Here is a 19,375-nt window from a genome sequence, read left to right on the forward strand (position 1 = left end):
AAAACTCACTGTTGTAATAAATATCATTTTGTCACTGACATATACATAGCAATGATTTATAAATCTGTTAAAACTTGCTAAATAAATAGATAAAAAAATTATGAGACCATTGATAGTGTAATAAAGCTATGCTTCCTCTGGCTCCAATAAGATGTCAATAGAACCACTGTGATTCTTGAGCTATTCAAGACACTTCAACTAAGTTATTTTTTACCATTTTCTTTTATGGGGGATGGAATGTGAATTCACAATCAATATCTATATGCAAAGTTTCAACATGGCCTAATTGCAAATAGCTGAGGAAACTTAGAAGTTGGAGGTTAAAATGAAAATGGCATGCTTGAATGTTCAATATACCTTTAAGAATCCTTAAGAATTTCTTGAGATCCCGTTGTTGCCGAAGAAGCTGGAAGACAAAATACAAACAGTTGGAAATATTTCTGTTCAGTGGTTTAACAGTGTAGCTACAGAATAAAGCAAACCCTGTTTTAGAAATAAGAGAGGTACTTTGGGTTCATGGGTTCAAATTTTCAAAGACATCTAGGGGATTTGGACACATACTGGTCATTAACTTTATTTTGTTTCTAATTTTAATGGAAGATGTATTTACCCCTCTAGACTGCTCAACCATGACCCATTTCTTCTCGTTTAGTTATATCATATTACTGTTTAAGATAAATGAGAAAATAAAGGTACCATGACTGTATTAAACATTACATTGCTTATAAACAATAATAAAATACCCCTTTAACATATTGGTCTTTTCATCAGCTTCATGTCAGAAGATTCCTCCTTTCAAATTCAGTTAGGCTAAAAATTCTTTATCACGGCATGTGACAAAAGTCGAAGTTTTCTTTAGGCAGTAACTTTTCCATCAAATAATTTTGCTACCTGTCATGAGGCAATTGCAGTATGCTACCCCCAAAAAGCTCTGGGGGTTTAACTTATTAGCCAGAGCTTAATAAAAGCTATTTTCAATCTGTGGTGATGATTTAAAAATTAAATTGACCTACAAAAGACATTTTAAAATGTATGGTATATTCGTTAGCATATATATGGCTCCGCTTAATTTTTCTAGACAACAGTGCAGCTAACCCAAAGTAAACAGCCATGACTTTATTTTTAAAATAAAACATTTTAGATTAGACAATACTCTGCACCTTCTGAATCCTGCCCAGACTCACCCTCAACAGCCTCCTGGTTCCTTGAGGATGTGTCAGGCATCTCTTGAGCTGCTGAGGCTGTTCCTTCTTGAATACTGTCTACATTGTCCTCATGAGCAGAAGGTGCTGCAGCATCCAAGCCTTCACCCACAACTTCTGTGAATTAGAGAGATAATTGTCTTTTCTTTTTTCTCCATTTGCCAGTATAAATGAAGCCCTATTTGAGCCCCAATTCAGTAAGCATGGTTCTAATTTTAAGCATAAGCTGTTGAAGTAGATAAGACTATTCAAGTGCTTAAAGTTTAAGCATGTTCATAAGTGTTTGCAGGACTGGAATTTAAGATACTATCCACTGTTTTTTGTTGAATCCGCCTACCCTTAGGGCAGAGAAATATAAACATTGATTAACTATTTTGCTAATTATTTATAATATTTTTGTAGCCTGACGTGTGTACTTTTGAGAAAGTGTCTCCTGATGGGTCATTTTTATATTTTAATTTCAATTTTTTCTAACCCACATTGCACAATGCTGATACTTAATTTGGGTGAAGAAGCTTCAGTGCAAACTGGGTGGGACTGGATAATCTACTGTTTGGGGATTATATACGATGTATTTCCACTTTCCCATATTTTATGGAAAATGAAGATACTGTTGAGCAGTTCTTTATGTAAAACTAGCCCTTTTAACAGCATGCTTGGGTGATTGGTTTGAGATCTGCCATAGCATGAATGCTATTTAACCTTACTTGATGGGCTGTATTCCTTTGCCTCTTTCGGGCTTGTCCACAGGGAGACTTACTGCAAGGCAAGCCAGGGTGTAAATGTACAGCACACCAGCCTGTTAAGCACTAAATCGCCATGTGGACCCTGCTGCCATGCACTGAAAGTTCTGTCATGTGCTTTGACCTACTGTTTGAAACAGCAGTACATCAGTGCGTACTACAAAACTTAATTAAAGACCAAGACCAAGATGTTTAACAAAATAAGCTCTAAAGGCAAAAGACCCACCATTAAACTCAGCAGTATAAGCTAACTTGAAACACCTTAATTCACTGTATTGACACCTTAAATGAAAAGGTTCCTTATGGAAAATGGGGATGCCAGATTGCTGAAAGGTAAAGTATGTTTAAAGCTCAAGAGCCTTGTGTCTTTTCCCCTCCGTCTCCATCCCCTTCCCTATGGGCTCATCCCCAGAATGACAAAAATACATGTAACCATTCCAGGTTTCCATGACTTACCTCCCTAGTCTCTTACTAAGACTTTTTTCTCCCATATGAAACTGCAGTTGGGTGTGACTATTTGAGGCTATTTGATCACATTTGTTTCTTAAGAACATCACCTTGTAGATAAGACTTTAACAAGTTCAAGCAAGATCATAATTTATGTCCCATAAACATCACTGGCATCTGCTTTGTAATTTGCAAGTACTGCATTCCTATAGGCCACTAGAAAATTCACAGTCTCGTGTTGTAAGGTACTTTTATCTGAGCTATAGCACAGTTCATTTGCTTGAGTATGTCTGGATAACTTTTCCAGTAATCCATTTGTGGTAAGATGGCAAGGAGCTTATGTAAGACATTTGATACCATTTCTTTTGACAAACAATTGAAACTCTTCAGATGTGAATTGCATTCCATTGTCACAGTCTGTTCAGGAACTCCCGCACATGAAAACAATAGTCTTAATACTTATACCATCTATGTTGATCTAGTTGAATTCAGACAGAATACTTAGACTCATAGAAGCATAGAACCGGAAGGGACCTCGAGAGGTCATCTAGTCCAGTCCCCTGCACTCATGGCAGGACTAAGTATTATCTAGACCCTCCCTGACAGGCGTTTGCCTAACCTGCTTTTAAAAATCTCCAATGATGGAGATTCCACAATCTCCTTTGGCAATGTATTCCAGTGCTTAACCACCCTTACAGGAAGTTTTTCCTAACGTCCAACCTAAACCTTCCTTGCTGCAATTTAAGCCCATTGCTTCTTGTCCTATCCTCAGAGGTTAAGAACAAAAATTCTTCTCCCTCCCCCTTGTAACAACTTTTTATGTACTTAAACTGTTATCATGTCCCCTCTCAGTCTTCTCTTTTCCAGACTAAACAAACCCAATTTTTTCAATCTTCCCTCATAGGTCATGTTTTCTAGACCTTCAATCATTTTTGTCTCTCTTCTCTGGACTCTCTCCAGTTGGTCCACATCCTTCCTGAAATGGAAAGTTGAGGTCTAATCAGTGCAGATTAGAGCAGAAGAATTACTTCTCGTGTCTTGCTTACAACACTCCTGCTAATACATCCCAGAATGATGTTTGCTTTTTTTGCAACAGTGTTACACTGTTGACTCATATTTAGCTTATGGTCCACTATGACCCCCAGATCCCTTTCTGCAGTACTCCTTCCTAGGCAGTCATTGCCATTTTGTATGTGTGCAACTGATTGTTCCTTCCTAAGTGGAGTACTTTGCATTTGTCCTTATTGAATTTCATCCTACTTACTTCAGACCATTTCTCCAGTTTGTCCAGATCATTTTGAATTATTTTGAATGACTTCCGGCCATTTAGAATGGGCATCTATTGTAATCATAGATGTCCCAAAAACTGTCCAGCCTTGGCTATGTGGATTCATTGCCACTGCATAGGGTGCTGTCAAGGCTGATTCCCAACTCTGGCAGTTGGAGCACAGAAGGTGAGGGCCCGCAATGATTCTAAAAATTAATACTGGCCACTCCAGGCTTCTATTAAACTCCCAAGGTTACAGCTTCTCTCTGACCTTGGATGGGTAGATGCTGCCACCACCCAAATGCAAAACCCCTGAGGACCCAGGAAGGTGTACTTGGGAATTCCTTCCTGTGGGGTACCCTCAAGCCCTTTCACCCACTGTCTGGGGAATAGCTGAGAAAGAAGACAGAGGAAATTAACCATTGCCCCCAGCTAATTAAACAACATATGCACAAACCTCTTAGGACACCAAAAATCCAATCCTGTTCTTTAAAAAGGTAAATTTTATTAAAAACAAAAAGAAAGAAAATACATCTGGAAACTTAGGCTTTGCTAGATTAAAAAAAACACATTTACAAAAATTAACATCAAGAATAACCTTCCTGAGGTCCAGCTTAAAGGTTACAAGCAAAACAAAAGCATTTGGGGTTAGCACAGAGGAGTTCACAAGTCAATAAGAAATAAACAGAAATAAACCTAATTGCATCTTTCTAGACATTTTCTGATTTATGAGTAGGTTTTAGGTATGATCTGATGATTTCCATACCTGACAAAAAGCTTTTTACAACATAGTCCCAGCCCTGTCTGTGCTCTGTCCCCTCTCTCTGGGGAGCAACAGCAGAACAGACAAAGGGAAGTTTTTTCCCAATTTTAAAAAGTTCTAGCCCTCCCATTGGTTCTTTTGGTCAGGTGCCCACTCCTTTCCTTTTACCTGTGGGCTTTTTAACAGGTAAAGCAAGTAGAGAACAGCTACTAAGAGGGATTTTATAGCTAACTGGCTCGCAGGGTGTCCATAAAAGGGAGCTCCCCCCCCCCCCCCCACTTCATTTATCACAGGTGCAAAGGAGCATGTTTAGGCATGTATTGACAATCTCATCTGTGTTTTCACCATTTCCTCTATTTGTGTATCAGTCCCTGGCCACCACACAAAACTCCTGCCCAGGACTTTCATTTTGACAATTCCCAAATGGCTTTCATGTAACTCTTGGAATACCTATGACTTGAGATTCATAGAAGTAACCATGCTGGTGCCACAACTTAGGGAACCATGATGTACACTTTACTATTCTTTTAAAAAAATAAAGCTGGAAGAGTTGTTTGTAGGCATATGTCCATTCATTCATTGTAATGTCATATACTTCAGCTAGCAGTGGATCATTTTTTGTTGTGTGTTGCACCATGGCCTTTGTCACTGCCAAGGGTTCAGTTTGTACCACAGAAGTCATATCTACTGTCTCTGGTTCCACTTCAGTATCCTTATCTGCTATTGCCAATGGTAGCTGTGACGAGCAATCTGCACTGGTTCTTTGAACTCAGTATTGTAACGATGAATGCCCAAGGTATCGCCTAGCTCTGTAACTGTGCTGCAGCCATTGCCGGTACTCCTTTCTTTGGGTTAAAATTTTAAAGCAGCAGTTATGCTCTGTCTGCACTCAGAGTAAAATGTTTTCTATACAGATATTGGTGAAGTTTAACTCCCCAGACAAAACTCAAAGCTTCTCTGTCAAGTTCAGTATAGTTACATTTGACAGAGGTTAGAGATCTAAAAGCAAAGACAATAGGCCTTTCTGTACAACCTTCCATCATATGAAACTATTGCTCTTATTCCATGTTGGGAAATGTAACAAGCTAATGTTTTATGCAAAGATGCACTGTGGTACGTAAAACCCTTTCAGATGCTAATAGCTTATTGGCTTCATCCAGAGCTTTGGTTTGGCGTAGACCAACGCCATTTCTGTCCATTGTGTAACAGTTCATTCAGAGAATGTAACGCTGTTACAATGGTAGGCAAGAGCCTATAGTAATAGGTAATCATTCACAGGAAGGAACATAATCATGACATGTTTTGTAGTTGTAGTGCCCGGAGGAGTGCCTTTGGCTTTATCTTGCGATTCATGCAAACCATCTTTGTCAATGGTACAGCCACAATATGTAACAATCTTTGAAAAATTCACATTTTCCCTTATTTGCTTTAAGGCCACACTCAGCCTTGCAAGTGGAGATTCTCAAGGTGTTCATCACTAGCTTCTGTGAGCGATACATCATCCAAGTTAACATGGAGTGCCAGGAATCCCCTGTAATACCTGGTCCCTGGGTCACTGCCAAATAGTTGGTTTGGAAGCAAGCCACACACTAGCCTGTTATATTGAAATAAGCCCTTGTGTGTGTTAATCACAAGGTTGTACTTACCACTGTGTTCAATCTCCATTTGTAGATAGAGTTGGGCTAGGTTGATCTTGGAGAAATGCTTTCCACCAGCTAATGAGGCAAGTATATCTTCTATTTGCGATAAAGGATGTTGATCCTCATGCAACACTGGGTTAGTGGTAACCTTGAAATCACTACTGGTAGGGACAGCCACATTCTTTTTCATTACTGGTACTACAGTGGTGTTCTAGTCTCTCCTTGGAAATAGTTCCAGAGTCCTATAAATGCTGATGCTCCACCTCTACTTTTGGCTATATTGCAACAAGTACTGGACAAGCTTGGTGAGATTTAGGAATTGCTCCTTCTTCAAGCAGAAATTTCTGCTTTCATATGTTTTAAGGTTCTGAAACCACACTGAAAGACATCAGCTGCCTTGTCCAAAAGTTCATCTAATTTTTGTTTTGGGCTGGAGTTTATAAAGTTAGATTTGGTTTTGTTAAGCCGGCAGACAATTCAGGTGTTTCTAGACCAGCTGAATCTCTCTCAGCCCTTCACTTCACAACATAAAGGTTTAGCACATCTTTAATATAAAAAGTGATACTTTTACTGTAATAACACCCAGGGAAGAAAGGATTTCCCCTGTATATGTTTTAGTAGCAGTGAGATTTTCTGCAATTTTACCTCTCAGTAGCCTGTGATAATCCTACAGGAACAGCAGACCCTGTGTTAAGGTTTAAAATGGAGCTTATTCATTCCACTTGTAATGAAATCCAAATGACACTTCATTTGTCTTAACAGTTGTAGCGACGCTGTAACATTCTCTGTGGATTCTATATCAGTGGTTCTCTAACTTTTGTACTGGTGAACCCTTTCACACAGCAAGCCTCTGAGTGCGACCCCCCCTTATAAATTAAATACACTTTTTTATATACTTAACACCATTATAAATGCTGGCAGCAAAGCGGGGTTTGCGGAGGAGGCTGACAGCTCGCAACCCCTCATGTAATAACCTTGTGACCCCCTGAGAGGTCCCTACCCCCAGGTTGAGAACCCCGGCTCTATATTGTCATCTGCCAGCTGATGACTTTGAAATCCTCTGATATTGCTCTTGTGGGGAGGTGATTATGCTTTTCCCAAAACCTGTACATTTTCTGCATGCACCCTAATTTCTTCCAGTTTCTACAGATTGTCCCCTTAAACTAACAATCATTTTCATTGTGAGACTGTTTCCCACAGTGAAAGCACACAGTCTTTGAGCATTTTCTGTTGTGCTTTCTGTGTGACCCTCAGTTTATTTGTTGCACATATAACATGATGCTGTTACAGCTCCATGGCATCTTTGATAGCTGTCTTCAGCAATTTTTGTATGTTTTAGAGTCAAATTAGCCTTGGTCAGCTGGTGTTTTGGGATTTCTTCATGTTGAACATCACATACTAACAGCTACCTTAATTCATTATTTACAGTCTTTCCAAACTGACAGTGCTTTAGTTTCCTTAATCCAGCCCCAGATTCAGAAATTGTTTCATTTTATTCTTGAATCAGTTTATAAAAGCAGAAACACCCATGGCTTTGGGGTTCATAGATTCCTCGATATTAAGGTCAGAAGGGACCATTATGATCATCTAGTCCAACCTCCTGCACAACGCAGGCCACAGAAGCTCACCCACCCACTCCTGCGAAAAACCTCTCACCTATGTCTGAGCTACTGAAGTCCTCAAATCGTGGTTTAAAGACTTCAAGGAGCAGAGAATCCTCCAGCAAGTGACCCGTGTCCCATGCTACAGAGGAAGGCAAAAAACCTCCAGGGCCTCTTCCAATCTGCCCTGGAGGAAAATTCCTTCCTAACCCCAAATATGGTGATCAGCTAAACCCTGAGCATATGGGCAAGATTCACCAGCCAGATACCCAGAAAAGAATTCTCTATAGTAACTCAGATCCCACCCCATCTAACATCCAATCACAGGCCATTGGGCCTATTTACCATGAATATTTAAAGATCAATTAATTACCAAAATCATGTTATCCCATCATACCATCTCCTCCATAAACTTATCGAGTTTAATCTTAAAGCCAGATAGGTCTTTTGCCCCCACCGCTTCCCTTGGAAGGCTATTCCAAAACTTCACTCCTCTGATGGTTAGAAACCTTCATCTAATTTCAAGACTAAATTTCCCAATGACCAGTTTATATCCATTTGTTCTTGTGCCCACATTGGTACTGAGCTTAAATAATTCCTCTCCCTCTCCGGTATTTATCCATCTGATATATTTATAGAGAGCAATCGTATCTCCCCTCAACCTTCTTTTAGTTAGGCTAAACAAGCCAAGCTCCTTGAATCTCCTTTCATAAGGCAGGTTTTCCATTCCTTGGATCATCCTAGTAGCCCTTCTCTGTACCTGTTCCAGTTTGAATCCTTCTTAAACATAGGAGACCAGAACTGCACACAGTATTCCAGGTGAGGTCTCACCAGTGCCTTGTATAACGGTACTAAAACCTCCTTATGTCTACTGGAAATACCTCGCCTAATGCATCCCAAGACTGCATTAGCTTTCTTCACAGCCATATCACGTTGGCGGCTCATAGTCATCCTGTGATCAACCAATATTCCAAGGTCCTTCTCCTCCTCTGTTACTTCTAATTGATGCCTCCCCAGCTTCTAACTAAAATTCTTGTTATTAATCCCTAAATGCATAACCTTACACTTCTCACTATTAAATTTCATCCTATTACCATCCAGTTTACAAGGTCATCCAAATCTTCCTGTATGATATGCCAGTCTCTCTCTAAATTGGCAATACCTCCCAACTTTGTATCATCCACAAACTTTATTAGCACGTTCCCACTTTTGGTGTCGAGGTCAGTAATAAAAAGATTAAATAAGATTGGTCCCAAAACTGATCCCTGAGGAACTCCACTGGTAACCTCCCTCCAGCCTGACAGTTCACTTTTCAGTAGGACCCGCTGTAGTCTCCCTGTTAACCAATTCCTTATCCACCTTTCAATTTTCATATTGATCCCCATCTTTTCCAATTTAACTAATGATCCCCCATGTGGCACGGTATCAAACGCCTTACTGAAATCTAGGTAAATTAGATCCACTGCGTTTCCTTTGTCTAAAAAATCTGTTACTTTCTCAAAGAAGGAGATCAGGTTGGTTTGGCACGATCTACCTTTTGTAAAACCATGTTGTATTTTGTCCCATTTACCATTGACTTCAATGTCCTTAACTACTTTCGCCTTCAAAAATTTTTCCAAGACCTTGCACGCTACAGATGTCAAACTAACAGGCCTATAATTAGCAGGATCACTTTTTTTCCCTTTCTTAAAAATAGGAACTATGTTAGCAATTCTCCAATCATACGGTACAACCTCTGAGTTTACAGATTCATTAAAAATTCTTGCTAATGGGCTTGCAATTTCATGTGCCAATTCCTTTAATATTCTTGGATGAAGATTACCTGCCCCCCCCCGCCCCGATTTAGTCCCATTAAGCTGTTCGAGTTTCGCTTCTACCTCAGATATGGTAATACCTACCTCCATATCCTCATTTGTCATACTACCATTATCCCTAAGATCCTCTTTAGCCTTATTAAAGACTGAGGCAAAGTATTTGTTTAGATATTGGGCCATGCCTAGATTATCCTTGACCTCCACTCCATCCTCAGTGTTTAGCGGTCCCACTTCTTCTTTCTTTGTTTTCTTCTTATTTATATGGCTATAGAACCTTTTACTATTGGTTTTAATTCCCTTTGCAAGGTCCAACTCTACTTGACTTTTAGCCTGTCTCACTTTATCCCTACATGTTCTGACCTCAATAAGGTAGCTTTCCTTGCTGATCCCTCCCATCTTCCACTCCCTGTATGCTTTCTGCTTTTTCTTAATCACCTCTCTCTCTGAGATGCTTGCTCATCCAGCTTGGTCTACAACTCCTGCCTATGAATTTTTTCCCCTTTCTTGGGATGCAGGCTTCCGATGGCTTCTGCAGCTTTGATTTAAAGTAATCCCAGGCCTCCTCTGCCTTTAAATCCATACATTCTTCAGTCCAATCCACTTCCCTAATCCACAGTCTCAGCAAATGTTTTGTCCTTGAGTTTAGCAGGACGCGTTAGCTTACACAGCAGATTGTAAAATTTTAGTCCCCCCATTACACTCCATAGAATTGCCACCTGTTTTCCCATCAGGTATTTCATTAGCTATCATAGTGTTCCAGTATAGTTTGGCCAGTCATCCACTGAGTTATCAAAAAAGTCTGTTTCCCTCAAACAGCCAGATATTTCAATTTTTCTCTGAGTGAGCAGTTAACTCACAGTTCCAGCAGCTGCAGTTTCCTTCTCAGTTTCATTACTTATTAGGCCCCTGTAGTCACACTTTGTTTCATTGTATTCCTGGACTAGGGGCCTGTCCTTGTCCCCAATTGACTTGTGTGCTTTAAAGAACAGAAATGTAATCTGAAGGAACCACAGGGCTCAGCGGGGTCCAAGTATCTGTTTATTAACGACAAACAAGGCCTACCTACTTCTACACACAGCTGCTCAGTCTGGCAGGGTTCCAGTGGCTTTTAAAACACAGAAGATAGTAAGGGCCATTAGAGTGCTCAAACTTTTTTTTAAGGGATATCTACTCTGTTCCTCTCCAGTCTTTCACAATTTAACTAATTGCTAGTTGCTTACATATCACACTGCTGACATCTAATGAAGATATTTTCTATACCTTTTAAGAGAGAGACATTTTTTGTTGTAGTATTGTCCATGCTGACTAATTTCTGTCCTGTTCTTGGTATAAGAGGACAACTATTTTGGGAAGAAATATGTCCTTCCAAGCTAATTTTATAAACCTAGGATTGCAAACACAAAACGTGACTGAGCAAGTGCCATCAGTGCCCTTGGACTGCTATCAAAGCAGGGGATATCAAACTATTTGTTATAAACACAAAATTCTGTAGGTAGTTATGTGGAGGAGAGGAAATTGCTTATGAGAACAAAAGGAAATGGCAGATTATGACTGAATGCTTAGGAGATGGGAATTGTGATGCTCCCAATAGCTTAGTTCCAATGGAATGAACATGGTATGAATCTAAAGCCTGCTTCCACCCTGAGAGCTGGGTTTATAAAAATGCCCCTACTTACTCAATTGACGATCTGCTCCCTGGATATATGAAGAATCAAATCTGCTGGATTTAAAGACGTTTTTACTCCTAGAATCATTGAGCACCAGCAGAGTTAAAACTGTGACAGAACAGGATGCTCTACTCTTATGTAGCACCCACAGAATTAATTTGTTTCATCAGCCACGATTGCAGTCCTATTGAAAGTAATGGGACTCAGGCCATGATTGCAACAGAATGGCAGGCAGAGGTGTGACTGAGGGCCTAATCTGACCTGCAGAACCTTTATTACAGGTGATGACACATGAGAGAGAAAGAACCCAAACTAACTTTTAGAGTCAAGGTTGAGTTTTGAGGGCTAGCCGTTTGGAAATAGATTTACTCAATTTATTAGTACAATATGAGATATGGAAATTATTGTCAGCTTTTATGCATACCAACAACATCCTTACAGCCATGTTTCAGGTTACAGACATACTTTAAACGGGCAAAGATTTCTTTCCTGAGTAACCTGTGTCAGTCTTTTAATAACACTTACATAGCATCTTTCCTCTGAGGATCTCAAACTGTTTTACAAACAGCAGTGAATTAAGCCTCACCTTTCTTAAAAGATTAGATACTAGCCCCATTTTACAGATGGGAACTTGAGGCAGAGAGGTGAATTGACTTGCTTAAGCTCACAGAAGAACAGGATTATGAAAAATCTTCTCTCTCAGGAAACAACGCCGTCCAATAGGTTTTTCCCACTTCTCCCTTTATTTTTTTAACTTGTCCCTCTGAAGTAGTTACGTGAATTGTAATATTTGTGAAAGTTTTTTGACATTAGAAACAGGCTGGAATTTCTATCCATGAATAAAAACTTTATTCTACAGCATTAAAAAAAGGAAGTGGTGAGGACAGCAAGGGACTTTTACCTACTGGGAAACAGCGAGTTATAGAATTGTCTATTAAGTAACAGGTGAAGGGGGATGGGTACAGTGAAGGCCATGGCAAGCATGTGGAACAAACTCTCAATGGATGTTGTTGGAACTGGGTGGATTTGAGAACGGTTAGGGACTTGGTTTAGTTAATTAATAACTTTCCTGAGTGTCCGCATTTAGACGAGCCCTGAGAGACCACAAAGAATAGGAGTGCTCAAGGTCAACTGTGCCGTTTAATGAAGTTTTATCCATTAAGCAGAATAGAACAGAACATTGGTGAGCTCGACAGTTCTGGAAGTGAACTGTTTTCAACAGCTATGTTGTAATTAAAAGGTATCCAGGATGCTAATTTAAGACACTGTTTTAAGCCTTGCAGCAACTATTCAACAACACCAGCACCTGTATTTAGGGGAGACTCTGTACATGTTCAAATACCCAGACTCAAAAAAAAAATTCTGATTATGCTATAAGGAAAACTAAAAAGGCAAATACTTGAAGGTTTCAACTTTCTTCTATAACAACAACATAACCTTAATTTAAAAAGAAATAAAGGTGACACTTTATCCTGTGGAATTAATAATGAATTCCTTTCCTTCTTAGCATTTAAGATGGAAGATGGTGGCAGGGGAGGTTGTGTCACAATTAGTTGCAGCAAAATGATGGAAAATGATGGAAGTAAAAATAGGACTATTGAATTCGGAGTTGTCATAGTGTACGAAGTGTTCAGCACTTACCGTTCTGCCAGCTCGGTAGCAGTTCAGCATGTTTATAGCACATGGGGTTATAGCACAACTTGCTTTGGTTGAAACTTAGTAATAGTGTAGGTGCTGAAAAAAGCAAACAAGTTGCTAAAAGCATTGCTTTCTAGGGCCAGATACAAAAGAGCAGTAGGCCTAACGATCTAACTTAACTTGGTTATTGTGTTCTTGTCTCTTACTTACAGGAGTGCAAGCTTTTCAATTTGGCCTGTTTTAATGTTTGAGGAATAAATATATTCACAACATGATTATTATGTATTTTCTTCTTCCTCCCACACCCCTTAAAACTTTGGGCTTATTCACACATTTTCCCCCTCCAGAAAGAAGAGAGGGAAATTTTTTTGCAGATAGGGAGAAGTCACAAACAGCCAGAAGTGGAAGACTGCAAATAATTCAGGAATAGAACTCATATACTTCAGTTCACAAGTTCTTTCTGCTATTACTTGTAAATTCTTCCTAGGTTTTCTTCCTGCTTAATAGGAAGCAAGGTCTAACTAAAAGAAAAGGAGGACTTGTGGCACCTTAGAGACTAACCAATTTATTTGAGCATGAGCTCACGAAAGCTCATGCTCAAATAAATTGGTTAGTCTCTAAGGTGCCACAAGTACTCCTTTTCTTTTTGCGAATACAGACTAACACGGCTGTTACTCTGAAACAAGGTCTAACTGTTAAACTCAAAAAGTGATGTTAAGCTAGAAATAAACCAGGGGACACAGAGGGGGAAAGGAATCTTTTCAGAAGTAAGAATTTACACTGCTTAGGTATTTAAAGCAATGTTTAAAAAGCAAAGGAAACTCTATGAAAGAGACTGACTACTTCACTCGGAACCACATCTTCCATTTAATCAGTTAACTTTTCAGCCAAGAGAAGCCTGCTCTTTCTAATGCAAAATGTCATGTTCAAATAGTTCTGCAAAGAGTCTTTGCAGAACTTATGAAGCTAAAATAATACAAGTTGGCCAGCATAATACAACAGGAATCTGCCTGGAGCTATGCATGTGAACAAGAGCAGGAGTGCAATGCAATGTCTTTCACGATTTAATCTACCTGCAGTGTATCCAGTGCGTGCTGCACAGAGCAATGCAAAAGAAAAAGATTCTCTCATAACAAACACTTATGAAAACAGAAGATAAAATATTCTGTTAACAATTGTTGAACACTGTAGCGAAAAACCGTCACATTCTAGCGCAACATAGAAAACAATCCATCAGTCTAATCTCATGCCTTAAATACGAGTTTGCTGAATACATAAAAGCCTCAGCGTAGTTTCTATTTATGAATGAAAGCTACATATAAATTTAGTATAAATAAAATTTACAGCAGAGCTCATAAAAAAAAAAGGAAAGTTTCCCACCCCATCCCTTCAAAAAAAATTAAGAAAACTTTTGTGCACCCTTTGAATTGTAAAGATCTGCAAATTTTATGGTAATCAACTTTCTTGAAATATACTTTTGTTCTTTTTTTAAAGGGTAATGCCATGTCTACACTATGGGTGCTACAGCAAGATAGTCACGCTGCTGTAACCCCATAGCGTAGATGCAGACTCCAGCGACAGAAGGAGTTTTTTCCATCTCTGTAGGAACTCCACCTCCCTGTGTGATAACTAGGTTGATGAAAGCATTCTTCTGGTGACCTAGCTGCATCTACCCTGGAGTAATTATTTTCAGAGTAAGCTACTTTTCTTGCCAAAAATATGCCAGATGTAGTTTAGGTAGAGGGACCCCCCCCAAAAAAAACCCAAAAAACCCCAAACACCTCCCAATTCTGGATACAGTTGAAACTTGGAGTCTCCTCCTTTTGGCACCACACTAATTTCATAACTCATCCTGAGCACAATGCTCAATTAATGTCCAAGGGGTTCTGAGGAAGTGAAACCAGAATGGAGAAGGTTTGGGATTCCTGATCCTTTGTGCCCCTATAACTCAGAATGCCAGCCTTTTCTTTTATAATTCATCCATAAACCCTCAGAACAGAAACTTGAGGAAAGGCTCCATCCAGAGACAAATATCTCTGGATCCTAACTCCAACAGTTTAGAAGTACATTTAAAAACAACAAGCAAGGAGTCTGTATTTCTAAAAGTTTGAATTTCTAAATCCCTGTGTAACAATGAAATTGGTTTTCCAAGCAAACATCCTGCATGTTATTAGTCCCTAAGGTAAGTCATTAGCTCCTACTCACATACACAGCCCTCATTAATTCACATGAATGACTAGAAGACCCATGGCAAACTGGTGAATTTTGTGAGTTAGCAAGTGAGCAATTAAAAACCCAAGGATACAGCATTGTAAGATATACTTTATTAATTTGATAAGTGTAGTTTAATGTTATTGGTGAAAATTCATATTATCACAAATTTAATAAAAGTAGGAAGTATTTTCATTGTTAGGAACTCAGGTTTTTAGGTTTGTTATGTTTTATAGAAATATGAGAGAACTCACATCTTAACTATTCTTGTTTTAATAAAATGTTTTCCATAGTGGTCTATTCTGATCTATTACTGACAACTTAATATCTAAAACTATTAACTAAAATTCATGTGGCTCTAACAATCAAGTTAATGTTACATAGTTTACATCTGAAAGTGGTCAGTAAGAAATAATAGGATTTATGAAATCTTTCAAAAGTTTTTATACCATATTTCCCCTCCCACCAAGATGCATTTATTTTCTATAGTACCAGTCAGACTCAAGATATACAAGTGAATCCACTGAATTATACTAATGTGGTGACTGTTTCCAAAGGAGCAACCAATGTGCACTTGTTACAGTAACTCCCATGCAGTTTTGAAAATAACATTTACTGCAAGGAGAAATGTAGGCCTCAAATATTTCCCCCCAATTATTTAGAAGAAATATCATGGGATTTTAACTTGCATTTGAACAGCCACTAGAAACGAGCAGAAAAGAATTGGTTTTAACATTGTTCAAAGAGTAGCATCACTAATATTCCCAAACACTGCAGTGCAGTAGTGTCCCTAGATGTAGCCCATGTACTGTTCAGTGTAAGGTAGACATTAGCAGAGTTTAGGTTCATCCAGGATAAAACTGTTTTCTATTCTTTAAAATAGTACAGTTATCCCAGGCTCAGACTTGGCAGGAGTGTCTATATCTTTTATAGTTTTGTTAGCCTAGATAATGTAACTGCAGATGATCATTTTATCATTAATTATAAGCCATTTGTCTCCGTATGATTCATGGCCATGAGTTTCACATGTTAAATCATTTTGTAAAGCTATTTCATCTGAATTAAATTATCGTCTTTTAATTTCACTGCCTGTCCCCTTGTTCTTTTCTAATAAGAAAAGATAAATAGAAGCACCCAAACAACCATCTCTGTACAAGTCATGATTTTATACCACTATCATTGTAGTGCCTATTGGTCTTCTCTTTAAACCAGAAAGTTCTAGCCTTTTTAATATTTCCTCACATATGGTTTTCCCCATTCATCTAATATTTTTATTGCTTCTCTCTGACCCTTCTCACATTCGATTATATCATCCTTTTCTGAGATCTGTTCAGTTCTGGGCCACCATTCATCCAACTTATAATTTCAGATTCTAACAAGCTCTTTGTTTTAAAAAGCCTTCCCTAGAGTCCTCCCCCAAGGATTTGGAACTTCGTTATACTACAATCACTATTACTCAGTGGCTCAACTACAAGGGAAAGAGAGAAAAGAAATAGGTAAGCAGTGGTCAGTGTATTGCAGTAGCACAGATGAAGTACAGAGGTGGCAAGAGAAGAGAGGGGGCACCTGAAACAGCTTGAAACTGCCTAGGCAAGACCTTTGGGGGGAAGAAAGAGAGAGGCACAGAGACAGGAAGTGACTTGCCCAAGGTCAGATAGCAGGAATCGACCCTAGGTCTCCTGAGTCCAGTCCAGAGCCTTTTCTGCCTCTCACCATAACATCCAATGTAGAAGAGATCCCTAAGTGCAGGCAACTGGGTTTTCCTCCAAGTCACACTCACCTGATTAGGAAGACACATCCTCACTCTATTGAGTAGACTGAGGGTTTTTTTTAAATTGCTATGAAAGACATCAATAGTTTCATCAACTAATATTCTTCAAGCAGTTCTCAAATGCCAGTTTATCCTTCTCCCATTATTAGAGTCGACATTAAAACAAAGGTGGACATGCACACGGGGTTGACATCACACCAGACAAAAGGATAACATTTACTTAGATAGGTTTTTTGGGCCATTGTGTACAGAGATTTTGCAGAACCTTATTACAAAAAGAAGTGACTCTCCTGTCTACTGCAATCTAGCCCCGTTGCTTTGAATGGAATCAGTGCACAAACATTTAACATGGAAAACACTGGCACATTCACACACTAATCCTCTCCAAACCCACTTTACTCACCCTCCCTAAACCTCTTCATGACAGGACAGTACTTGAAACACCAAACTGACAAGAGAGTCTATATTCAAACGTTTGCAAGATTGAAAATTAAATCACTTCCACTGTCTAATTCAGTGGCTCTCAACTTTTCCAGACTATTGTACCCCTTTCAGGAGTCTGATCTGTCTTGCCTAACCCCAAGTTTCACCTCACTTAAAAACTACTTGCTTACAAAATCAGACAAAAATACAAAAGCGTCACAGCATACTGTTACTGACAAATTGCTTACTTTCTCGTTTTTATCATATATAAAATAAATTAATTGGAATATAAATATTGTGCTTACATTTCAGTGTATAGTATATAGAGCAGTATAAACAAGTCATTGTACGAAATTTTAGTTTGTACCTACTTCCCTAGTGCTTTTTATATAGCCTGTTGTAAAACTAGGCAAATATCTAGATGAGTTGATGTATTCCCTGGAAGATCTCTGCATGCCCCATGGGGTACGCATGCCTCTGGTTGAGAGCCACTGGCCTAATTTACTGCTTTAGAACTCACAAAATTCTGCAAAATGCCTGTTCCAGGGGAAATGGTTTTGTTGCTGCAGTCATTAGCTCTACAATTCCTCAATAGCACAAAGCACATAGAGATCAAGAAAAAAAGTGTATAAACAAGATGTGTTGGGCAATATTTTCAGTAAGTTATCATTAAACAGTACTCAGATTGGAAGGAAACATAAGTGTGATGTACCTGTTTATTTGTACAGCACGCAAAATATTTATGAAAGTACAAATGAATTATGATAAGCAATTTTTAGAATTTTTCCTCCTATTTTCAGTCAATGAAAGTAAGAGGGAGTATAGGATAACTACCTACAAGCCTCCCCCAACCCAGTTCAAGCACTTTGAAATACGCCAAAGCCTACAACCATAAGACATTTAAGACTGTTAGGGTACTCACCTTTCATGAAGAACATAACACTGCTCAATCTTAACAGGTAGGTTCAGATTAAAACATTTAGCTTTTGTAGTTTACGTTCGCCACTTTTGCCAATTCTTAGACGTATGCTCTCAAGCATTTCCTGCCCCATAGCCCATAGTTAATCTTGTCCTCCCACTTGATCCCAGATTGAGAGCTGTCCTAACAATACTTAGTTACAGATATCACAATCATTTCTATGGTAAGAAACTGAGAAGCCTGAAACACAGGATTACAATTCTGTGCAAGATCAGGAAGTTAGGTTAAGAGCTCTTATACTTAGGTCTGCAACAGCAGCCAAGAACAAAGTACAAGAAAAAACACTTTTTATTCATCAACTTTTTGCATTTTTGTTTCACTGTGAAGTACTCAAGTCTACATTTTTAGTTAGCTACTTTAATAAGTTATCTTAACGTCCAGCACGCTGTTTACGTGGCTTTCAGTTTATGTTGATTTTCAATCTGTTTAAGAATCAGGTTTTGATTAAAAAAAAAAATAAAGCTTAGAGATCCACTGATGAAGAGTGCTAGATAAGAGTAAATATTTTTCTTTATACCATCACAATAAATATATGGAAGCGCTTTGTACTATCTGTCAATAAAAGTGGTGCTAAACGGGTATGCCTACAAGCAGCTGTGCCAACATTAGTTATCTGACTCTGAATCTACAGAAAAATAATGGGAAGGAAGTAGGCATGTCAAAGCCTAAAATACATAGTAACTAATGCCTATTCTGAGTTAACAAAACATGTTTCTGCTCCTGTGCTATTAATACCAGAGTGGGAGTAAATATTTATTGCATAAAAGCAGTCCAAATGCTCTCATAAATAATGAGACTCTTAGTACAAATGACAGGTTTCAGAGTTGCAGCCGTGTTAGTCTGTATCTGCAAAAAGAAAAGGAGGACTTGTGGCACCTTAGAGACTAACAAATTTATTTGAGCATAAGCTTTCGGAAGTGAGCTGTTAATCTCTAAGGTGCCACAAGTCCTCCTTTTTTAAATACAAATGGTGTCCTATCAGTTCATGCATTGTTTAATATCTATACCCCAAGACTAATGGACCTTATTTAATGGCCTCTGAACACCTAATGCATGAACTGTAATATAGACTGATACTAACAAGTTTCACACAACAATATGGCACTTTGATAGCTCAACTTCTATGATCAGCCATTACTATGCAGAAAACTGGAGTTCAGAGTAATTTTCAATCTCAGAAGAGTAACATGGAGGAGCGATCATAGCATC

At 38.7% G+C, this 19,375-nt stretch overlaps 1 protein-coding gene across 5 annotated transcripts in view; it reads right to left on the reverse strand.

Moving 5' to 3' along the window:
• The window catches only part of LOC102940173 (mitochondria localized glutamic acid rich protein), a 46,366-nt gene that overhangs the window by 12,911 nt on the left and 14,080 nt on the right, over positions 1-19,375 (reverse strand). For 2 of the 5 annotated variants that reach the window (XM_037897225.2, XM_027826195.3), the window contains exons 5-6: positions 1,185-1,319; positions 358-406 (exon numbers count right to left, since the gene is read on the reverse strand). In XM_037897225.2, the coding sequence (XP_037753153.1) occupies positions 360-406; positions 1,185-1,319 (182 nt within the window). In that variant the 3' untranslated portion in view covers positions 358-359. Of the gene's footprint in view, positions 1-357; positions 407-1,160; positions 1,320-19,375 lie in introns of all 5 variants that reach the window. The other 3 variants (XM_037897224.2, XM_043545669.1, XM_043545671.1) reach the window with 2 other exon arrangements.

This window comes from Chelonia mydas, chromosome 4, assembly GCF_015237465.2.
Source record: "Chelonia mydas isolate rCheMyd1 chromosome 4, rCheMyd1.pri.v2, whole genome shotgun sequence".
NCBI lineage: Eukaryota > Metazoa > Chordata > Testudines > Cheloniidae > Chelonia > Chelonia mydas.